The 10,810-nt window shown below is 39.7% G+C and overlaps 1 protein-coding gene across 1 annotated transcript; it reads right to left on the bottom strand.

Moving 5' to 3' along the window:
• Positions 1-5,243: 5,243 nt before the first annotated feature.
• LOC114188152 lies at positions 5,244-8,850 on the bottom strand. Its single transcript, XM_028076704.1, has 3 exons — positions 6,891-8,850; positions 5,707-6,597; positions 5,244-5,560 (listed from the first exon to the last, which is right to left on the bottom strand). Exons 1-3 carry the CDS (start codon positions 8,848-8,850, stop codon positions 5,244-5,246), a joined length of 3,168 nt encoding a protein of 1,055 aa, XP_027932505.1.
• Positions 8,851-10,810: the final 1,960 nt, after the last annotated feature.

The raw sequence follows: 10,810 nt of genomic DNA on the forward strand, positions 1-10,810 counted from the left end.
AAGGGTGTAAGCGAGGATATCGTTTCCCTGGAGAGGGTTAGCGCTATTGACCGTGTGTGTCACGGGCAGGAGGGGGCCACGGAGAAGTTCTTCTACATGTACATGTGTCACTTTTCTCAGCTACATGTGCGGCTGCCGTTAGATGATTTTACTATGGGTGTGTTGCGCGTGCTGAACCTAGCACCTACACAGTTACACACGAACAGTTGGGCTTACTTGCAAGCCTTCCGCATTTTGTGCCAATCTCTATACTTGGAGCCTTCACCTTACGCTTTCCTGTACTTCTATGATACTAGACCCCGCCAGCCGACTACTTGGCTGTCTCTGATAAGTCGTCCTAGCATCAGCAGACTGGACGCATTTTCCCAGTTTTGCAAGCACTTTAAGGACGAATACTTCAAAGTTGTGGTGAAGGAAGAAGGAAAGCCCTATTTCTTGAACGTAGATGGGAGTACAAAATTCCCATTTAGTTGGACGGGTACCCCTTCTCGGTACAAGGATATGGGGACCGACGAGTTGTCGGTAGGGGATAAGGAGGTGGTGGAGACCTTGATGAAGTTTGCTGATAAGTTGCCCACTAAGGGCTTAGTTAGAGTTTATAATTCGGTGGATCCGATTATAGATATTGAAGGTATCTGTTTGTTACTTAAACTGTGTTAATGATTCTAAGTTGTTTTAAACGGGGTTTAATATGTTATTGTAGGGCACATGGCGCAATCAGGGAAGAAGAATTTAGCGCTCTTTCAGTCGTTGAGGAAGGAGATGGTCGCTAAGGCTAAGGCAGCTTGGAAGACTAACGTTCCCAACCTGCAAAAGTCTGTGGTGGAAGTACATGTACATGGCGAAACGAAAAGGAAAGCTGAGTTGCTGCCTCTCCCCGGCAAAGGGAAGGATGTGAAGAAAGTGAGGGCGGCCTTACTCGGGGCGGGGTCGGCCAGTGGGGCAGGGTTGGCTAGTGGGGTCAAGGGACCGGAGTCTGGCTTAATTGAGTTGCGGAAAATATCTGTGAGGAAGGATATCACGATTAACCTCCCAAAGACCATTATAAACTCTATTGATGGTATGGAGGCGGATCATATCGTGAGGACAATGATGGAGTTTGGGAGCAAAGCTTTGATATTAAGCCGCTGCGTGAGGTCTTTATATCGGCGGGAGGTGAAGGAGGGAGGTCGGGAAAAGGTAGAAGAGTTGCAGGGGAATGTCGACAAGTTTGAGGAAGAGAGGGCTGCGTGGAAGAAGGAGAGGGAGGGTTGGGAGGAAGAGAGAAAGAGACTGGCAACGTGGAGGGTTCGCTGTTTGGATTCAGAAGGAAAATTGAACAAGAGAATAGGGGAGTTGGAGGAAGACTATAATGAATTAAAAGACAAGTATAAAGGTGTTGTAGGTGAGCTTGACGACCTGAAGAATTATATTATACAAGAGCACATCAACGGCTTTGAGAAGGGACTACTTCAAGCGACCTTTTTCCACCAAGAGGTTGACATCACGAACTCAAAGTTTGATGTGAACAAGGACGTTATTGACGGAAAGCTTGTCAAGGAAGACGAAAGTAGTGCGGATGAGGAGGTGGAGGAGAAGGCGGTTGAAGAGGAGAAGGGAGTAGGTGATGTCGAGGAGCTGGCCCCTGATGCAGCAGAATAGGATCTCGGTTTTTATTGATTTGAAAATATTATTTGAGCCTATGTCTGTAATAGTTGGTACATTACGTTACATTGGTACATTTTTGCACTTATGTTGAATGCGATTAATGTTCTGTATGTTATTGTGTATGATGGAATTTGATGATTTGTGACGTATGTATGGCGCGTTCGATTGTATGTTATGGGTGTTCGACCCGACCGCTTACTTGTGTTAAGGGTGGGGAACTTAAGCGAATTAAACACAAGTTAAGGGTGTTCGACCCAGGCTGCTTACTTGTGGTAAGGGTGGGGAACTTAAGCGAACGTAGCACAAGTTAAGGGTGTTCGACCCAGGTCACTTACTTGTGGTAAGGGTGGGGAACTTAAGCGAATTAAACACAAGTTAAGGGTGTTCGACCTAGGCCGCTTACTTGTGGTAAGGGTGGGGAACTTAAGCGAATTAAACACAAGTTAAAGGTGTTCGACCCAGGCCGCTTACTTGTGATAAGGGTGGGGAACTTAAGCGAATTAAACACAAGTTAAGGGTGTTCGACCCAGGCCGCTTACTTGTGGTAAGGGTGCACTAACACAAAAAAGCCTTTTAACGTCCGATATTTTCGACCTTTGACGTCTGCCCAAACACCGACGTCGTATCCGGTGACGTCAAAATAACGTCGGAAAAATAGCAGACGTCACTTGACGTCGGTCTTTTAGGAGTCCGACGTTATCCAACATCGGGGCTAGTAACATAGACGTCAATTTTCGCGCTAAAATGAGGGAAAAACCTGAGCAGTTTAACGTCTGTCAGAGCCCGTCAGACGTTAAATAACGTCGACCCTGGTATGGTCAGACGTTAAATAACGTCTGTCAGGGCACACCAGACGTCAAACTGCTCCATTTTTTTTTTTAAATTTGACTGTTTTTACAACATCCATACTTTCAGCACAATTCTGGAGTTACAGTTATATATAATAGAACTTAAGTTTCAACATATATTCTAAACTAATATAAATAACAACAAACTAAAAATTTCAACATGAAATTCTTGTACAATAAAGTTTTTGAAAGGAGTTCTAATTCATGTGGTATCAACTCCATCTCTCCAATAGATATGCCACCCATTCCTGTCTTAGTGTGTGGATAATGTCATCTGGCAGAGGTGATAGATTCTTGAATCGCTGAAAAAGTAATACAATTTCATTATGTATGAATATCATTCTTTAAAGTTTGATATGATTTATAATATGCGAAAGATATATATAATTACCTCTATCCATTCATCTTTAACTGCAGCTCGAATGATTGTTCTTATCCAAGACATGACATAATATCCACATTCCCATGAATCTTCTTGCTTGTTACATTGAACATTACAAATAAAATAAACACATCAAAGTCATAAGTTGACATACAGAAATTAATAACTTTAAAATGAATGAGTTCTAACCTTTGGATATATGACTTTAAGTTGTTGGCCTCTAGGCTTACCCACAATTCTAATGAAATTTTGGAAACATAAAACATATGTAAGTTTTTATAACTAAGTAGATACATAAGTTAGGATTGGAAAAAAAAATACTTACTCTTGTAACATGTTTTTAAAAGCTGGTGGAATCTTCCTATGGCATGAACAAAACCATACAACTAGGCATTGTCTTGGAATGATGAGACAAAGTTGCCAATGATACCTACCATCAATCACAAGTACTTAGCCAAAATAATTAATAATACTTCACAAAATATTATTAGCAAAAACACTTACGAATCAATGTATGGTGCAAAGTAGATCTCTCTATTTGACTCAACCATCCATGTTTGCAAATAAAGTTTGATTTGGTCAGGTGAGTTTCCCGAAGGTTGAATTGTTTGAGGTTCAATGAATCCATAGACGGAAGATCGACTTTGGTCCACAATGACTTTGTCCATGTACTTACAAGAAGACAATTAGGTATAATATTAAAAGGTACCAATTCCTTACTTTAAATATGAAATACAATAAAAAAAATCTTACATGCACCATAGTTGTATGACTGAAATATTTAACATCTTGTCTCCTGTAATGATCTCTAGTGCATCATTCAGGTTTATGTACAATGGGACATGACAATGGAGGCCAAATACTCTTAACTCCCACTCTAGCTCTACTGGTCCTCTTTTCAACTTGTGTAATTTCAGAAGCAGCTTTCCTAGAGGATCATCTTCTGCTTCTGCCATTTCATCATCTTCACGTATAACACGTGGACGTCGGACCGGCTGTTTTTCAGGACGAGTGGACTGAAATAAAGATTTAGAAAGGTTTGACGTTAAAAGTTTTATAAATTGTAAGATTGAACTACTAAAAACATGATGTCATAATACCTTTGGTGGGCTAAAGTATGGCATCATCAATGCTTTAGGCCAAGCAATAAATGTGCCTAAAGCTTCCCCAACAAATTGGATTTCTGAAGTTGGCACAGGCACTTGGGCATGGGGATCTCGAACTTCATCAATCATCACACGCGCATGATGGGACAATAGAGGAACACCATGGATAGTCTCCCCACCCTGAAGTTGTCGTCCTATGGCCACTACGCGCGGGGGGTCTTCATCAACCAATAGCTCATACTGACTTGTGTAGTCAGTATGATCTACACCAGAGCATGAACCTTTTGTACTCACACGTTGTCCTGTTGGAGCTTGAGTGGGTAATTACATGTTCTGTTGCTGCATGGACTGAAGCTTTTCTTCAAGTGTTCTTTGTATTTGTTGTTGCTGTTGAAGTTGTTCCATAAAACGTTGCTCCATAATTCCCATGCGTTGGTTGAATCTTTCCTCCATTTGTTGCTCCATCTTCCTCAAGGCCTCTTGACTCAACGATTCATTACTTCTTTGTGGAGGACCAAAGTAATCTCGAAGACCAATGGCACCTCCAACACCACGCACACGTCTTGGGTGCTCTGGCCTTCCAATTGTCGTTGTGAGTATATCGTCCCGACCATGGCCAACAAACGAACCCTGAGTCTCTTGCTCAATTAATTCATCCTACACCACAAAAGAAAGTTTAATCAAAAGGAGAAACATATGAACTATGATAGTCAAATAAGGTTTGTACTTACTATTTTTTGAGATATAATTTGAGCTGATTGTGATGTCATTTGCCCATCGGACTTAGTCCGAGCAGCCTTCCACATCTCGTACCTAGGAATTGCATCCACTAGGTCAGGGGACTCAAGTCCCAGAGACTGTGCACGAGACTTTTTCAATTTTTTCTCCAATAATGCATAACCACCTCGAGAGAGTACATGTGGTGTATCATTAAGCCTTTGTCTTTGTTGGGCTGCTGTCCTTTTTTCCTGTCACACATAACATTATTTAATAGTTTGAATACAGAAATGTATGACTAGTGTCATTATAAACAAATTTAACAAACAAACCTGCCAGTCTCCAGACTCTCTACATGCACGAAATTGCATCCACTCCTCCTCCGAGATTTTGTACTTCTCACAAGGAGTGTCATGTTGTCTATCTCCAAAAACATATAAACGTGTGAGTCTTGCCTTGAAGTCCCTCCATCTGGTGGCTATGTGAGATAAGACTTTCTTTCTAATTCGCTCAGTGTTCGGAGTAATCTCAAATTTGTGCTGTTTAAAACATAAAATATGTTATGTTAACAGTAACATAAAGAAATACTATAGTTGGTTTAAGTAAACATACCATAAGATCCTGCCATAGGAGGTTCTTCTCGACCTCCACGACGTCATCCCAACATGCATATGCAATAGAAACTTTCGTTTTGGCCAACATTCCTATGTAGCTACGGTACTTTTTTTCCCAAGGGCCACTGGGTTCACCCGATCGAGGATCAATGTGGACCGGCATCCTCTCTCGTCGGTTTGTAACATCCGGCAACCGAGTCACAGATCTACCAGGTCCCTCCTGGTCTGATCCGGAGCTTGTCATACCTGAAACATATCATTAGGAAATGTTAACAATGAAAATATACTCAATTAACCTCTATTATATTAAAACAGGAAGAAAAATAAAAAATTGTAAATGTGATAATATTATTAAATAAACACCTATCAAGAAATTGTGTTCTCCCATATGCCTTCATTGTGATCACTTCGAATAGCATGGATGTCATCAGTTACATCATCAACTTTGTCTTGAATGGTTCTTGATGAGAAAGATGTTGTCTCAAGTATGTCTAGACAATCTTCATCATCATTTACGTGCATGTTTCTTCCTTCTAATACAACTGACAATTTCTGATTGGCTGGATCAATGACATAAAAAATTTGTCTTGCTTGACTAGCCATAATAAATGGTTCATTTGTATCACTCATCTTGTTAAGATCCACCAAAGTAAAGCCAAAGTCATTTGTGCTAACACCCGAATTACTATCAACCCATTTACACTTGAAAACTGGCACTCTAAAAGTCACATAATCAACTTCCCATATTTCGTGTATTATTCCAAAATAACTCATGGATGCTGTAATTGGATTCTTGTCCTTAGAACTGGCAAAATGTACAGATTCAGCTTGAAGTGTAACCCCACTATTTTGAACTCTACTTTTGTCATCTTCCATCTTTGAATAGAAACAATGATTGTTTATGTAGTACCCGCCATATGTAATGACATCATTGTTCGGTCCACGAGCTAGCCTCAATAGAGTTTCAGAAACATTTGGAGTCGCGTAAACCTTTTTCTTAAACCATGATAAGAATGTTTTGTTATGTTCATTAAGTGCCCATTTTTCACTCATTCGTGGATGTGCTGATTTCGTTTCATCAATGTGTTGCGTTATGTAAGGAATGACCTCTACAGTGTTGTTTAAGATGTACAAATGGGCTTGATCAACTAATTTTCTACTAACACTTTGAATCTTCACTCCACGCACACCCTTACCTTCACATTTACCTTCATGTCTAGTCTTAGGAACTCCAATTGGTTCACAACTTGGCATATAACTTGAGCAGAATTCAATGGCTTCTTCTGCAATGTACCGCTCTATAATAGAAGCTTCTGGTCGATACTAATTCTTGACATATCCCTTTAAGATCTTCATGTATCTTTCCACTGGGTACATCCATCTCAAGAAAACTGGCCCACATAATCGAATTTCCCTCACAAGATGAACTATCAAATGAACCATGATATCAAAAAATGAAGGTGGAAAATACATTTCCAATTGACACAATAGTCTAATGGCCTCATTTTCCAAATCGTCTAACACTCGAGGGTCAATAACTTTCTTGCATATGGCATACACAAACGTGTTAGAATACCTCTGACAGAAGTAGGTAAGATGGCTCGAAAAGCTACTGGTAAAAGTTGTTGCATCAACACATGACAATCGTGAGACTTTAAACCGACTAACTTTAAATCTTGCATAGAAACAAGGCTACTAATATTTGAAGAGTAACCTTGGGGAACCTTCACACTTCTTAAACACTCACAAAAAATTTGCTTCTCTTTTCTAGAAAGAGTGTGACAAGCTGGAGGCAGGTAGGTTCGTCTTCCAATTGATTGTGCATGTAACTCAGAACGGATGCCCATTTCAGCCAAATCTTGTCGTGCTTTAACTCCATCTTTAGTCTTTCCTTTTACATTTAGTAAAGTCCCGATGACGCTATCACATACATTTTTTTCAACGTGCATCACATCTATACAATGTCGTACATCAAGTTTACACCAATATGGAAGATTAAAGAAGATTGATCGTTTCTTCCAAATGCTTTTTTCCGTGGTCTTTTTCTTTGGATGTTTCCCAAACACAATGTCAATGTTTTCCACTTGGTTGTATATTTCTTCACCATTGCGGGGTCTCGCTACAACTTCATCCTCAGGACTTCCATTAAATGCTTTTTTCATTCTACGATAAGGATGATTTCGAGGAAGAAACTTTCGATGTCTTGTATACACAGTTTTCTGACCGTGCTTCAATTGAATATAACTCGTGTTTTTTTCACAAATGGGACATGCAAAATGACCTTTAACACTGTAACCGCTCAAGTTTCCATATGCTGGAAAATCATTTATGGTGCAAAATAACATTGCACGCAAACAAAACAATTCTTGAGAATATGAATCATACACATCGACACCTTCTTCCCATAATAGTTTCAAATCATCGATCAACGACTTTAGGTACACATCAATGTCATTTCCAGGTTGTCTAGGACCCGATATCATCATAGACAACATCATATATTTCCTCTTCATGCACAACAAAGGAGATAAATTGTAAATCATCAGCAAAACTGGCCATGAACTATGTTTGCTACTTAAGTTCCCATAAGGATTCATACCATCTGTAGCAAGTCCAAGTCTTAAGTTTCTTGGCTCAGCACCAAATTCTGGAAATGTTTCATCAATCTTCTTCCATTGTGGAGAATCAGCTGGGTGTCGAAGAAGATTATCACACTTTCTTCCATCAACGTGCCATTTCAGGTTTTTTGCATCTTCTTTAATGGAAAATAGTCGTTTGAATCTAGGAATTATAGGAAGGTACCACATCACCTTAGCAGGTGGACCATCTTTGTCTTCATCACCACTATTTCCATCAATTTTCTTTTTAAACCACGATAAACCACATGTTGGACACGCCTTCAGTGAAGCAAACTCATCTCTGTATAAAACACAATCATTTGGGCATGCATGTATCTTTTGATATTCCAAACCCATTGGACATAAAACTTTCTTCGCTTCGTAATTACGGATAGGTAACGTGTTATTTTCTGGAAGCATCTCCTTTAACAACTCTAACAATTCTGTGAAACTTGTATCCGTCCATCCATGCCTTGCTTTTAAACTGAATAATTTCAAAGTTGCTGACAGTTGCGTAAAGTTAGTGCATCCTGGGTACAATTGTTCCTCTGAATCGGACTTAAGAGAATCATATAAATGAACTTTTCCAAAATTCTCCTCTCCAACATCACGTACCATATCTTCTAAATGATCATTCATCCAGTCGTCTACATAATTTGTTCCTCGTGACGTTGTAGGCTTGTCTAATACTTCTCCATGCCAAGTCCAAAGTGTATAACTTCTCATTATACCAAAGATGAATAGATGATCACGCATTGTTCCTAAGTCATGGCGTATTTGATTAAGACAACGAACACAAGGACAAAAATATGTCCCGTTACTTGAGATTGCGTGTTCTTGAACATATTCCAAAAACTCAGAAACCCCCTTTTCATACTCTTCACTTATGCGACGCTCATTCATCCAGCTTCGATCCATACTATGTTCGTAAAAAACTCAATCAATCTCAAACTTTTAACTCTCACAAGGTGAGGCCCTACCCATTCGAAAAAATTATTTTTCATAATTTGCTAACACATGTACAAATAAGTCAAACATCATAAATTTCACAAAATTTCGACAGCATTTCGCATTGGTCTCTGAAGTACACGAAATGAAAGTGATTAATCATGATCACAATCAAGTATGCATCCAGAGAACAACACAAATTAGCCTCAATCGAAATTTTATGAAATTTATGCGTAAACCTCAATGTACACATTGTAGCAAATTATGAAAAATAATTTTTTCAAACTGTCCAATCGGACAATTCAAGATTTAATACAAACGATTAAAAATTTAATCATTTGTATTAAATCTCAAACGGGAACTAAGTTTCGCTCACTGTATACTATAAGTATAATAAATTTACATATCTAAAATAACACTGCAACAATAATATTCAAAAATAAAATGCAATGAGAATTATTTAAACATGCATATATCTAATAATAAATATAATTTTATTTACTAATTTTACAAATATTATTATAAAATTTTAAATAAAATAAAAAAATAGGCCAAAAAAATTAACAAAAAAATAGTCCAAGACTAAAACTATAATGACATTTATAAATTAATACAAGTAATTCTATACATACAATGAACAAATATATACATACAATGAAAAACTAACCTCTTCTATTGAAAGACGAACTTTGGGAGGAAGTCTAGGGTCTCCGCACACTGCTGGCCAAATGGGAATGAAAAGCTAGTGGGACGAATCTCAAAACGCTGCAAATGGGGATGAAAACGGAAAATAATCGGTTCAAAACGCGTAAAATCAACCCATAATCAAACCCCAACAAGTTTGATGGCGAAAACCTTTCGAAACTCATCTGGAGGGGGTCGGAAATGGCGTCGCCAGCGGGAACTCTCGCGGAAACGATGAACAGCGCGAGGGTTTCTGCGCTTCGCGCAGAGATAAACTAAAACTTAACGTCGGGGGTGTTATGTCCGACGTTAAGTGACGTCGGGGGTGGGAGGGGCCGACGTAAAGGGACGTTTGGCGCGTGCTAGTCCGACGTCAAGGGACGTCTGTCGAGCTGGGGGCCGACGTCCTTTTTTGAGTGACGTCGGGGTATTTTTTAACAGACGTTAAGTAACGTCTGCCCGCTCCACGTCAGACGTTAAAAATGTCTCGTTATTTACAAAAATGTCATCGCTCATTTTTAACGTTGGGCTTTTTTTAGGCAGACGTTATTAGGGTGATGTTAAAGGCCTTTTTTGTGTTAGTGGTGGGGAACGTACGCGAGCGTAACACAAGTTAAGGGTGTTCAACCCAGGCCGCTTACTTGTGCTAAGGGTGGGGAACTTAAGCGAATTAAACACAAGTTAAGGGTGTTCGACCCAGGCGGCTTACTTGTGGTAAGGGTGGGGAACTTAAACGAATATGAGAGTAAAAACATAGGAAAGTTTTATAGTTGAGAACCCTTTGTTTTATTTATTGAATATGGGGTGCCTCGTTAAAACCTCCCTGGCCAAAACCCTCCTTAGGGAAAAGAGACCGGGTGAAGAAAAAGAGTACACCCAGGGTTACAAGTATTCGGCTTAATGCAGTATACATTTAACTAAAATAGAATTTGAGGTGGGACACATTCCAAGTGTTTAAGGCGATAAGCTCCTCCTCCTGTGCCTTCACGTATGCGGTATGGGCCGTCCTAGTTGGTGGAGAACTTGCCATCCTTCTTTCTTGCACTACTGGCCATTCTCCATGCTAAGTCCATGATTACGAATGATCATGGACATAGGTTTGCATTATACTTTCTGGCAGCTCATCGTTTGGCAGCTAAATTACGTATCTGGGCTTTTTCTGAGTTCAGGTAGGAGGTCGAGATGCGTCGCCATGTTTTGGTGGTTGTGGGTTGGGTCGTATAGTTCTCAACGCAGGGATGGTTCG

This window comes from Vigna unguiculata, chromosome 1 (genome assembly GCF_004118075.2).
Source record: "Vigna unguiculata cultivar IT97K-499-35 chromosome 1, ASM411807v1, whole genome shotgun sequence".
In the NCBI taxonomy this organism is placed as follows: domain Eukaryota; kingdom Viridiplantae; phylum Streptophyta; class Magnoliopsida; order Fabales; family Fabaceae; genus Vigna; species Vigna unguiculata.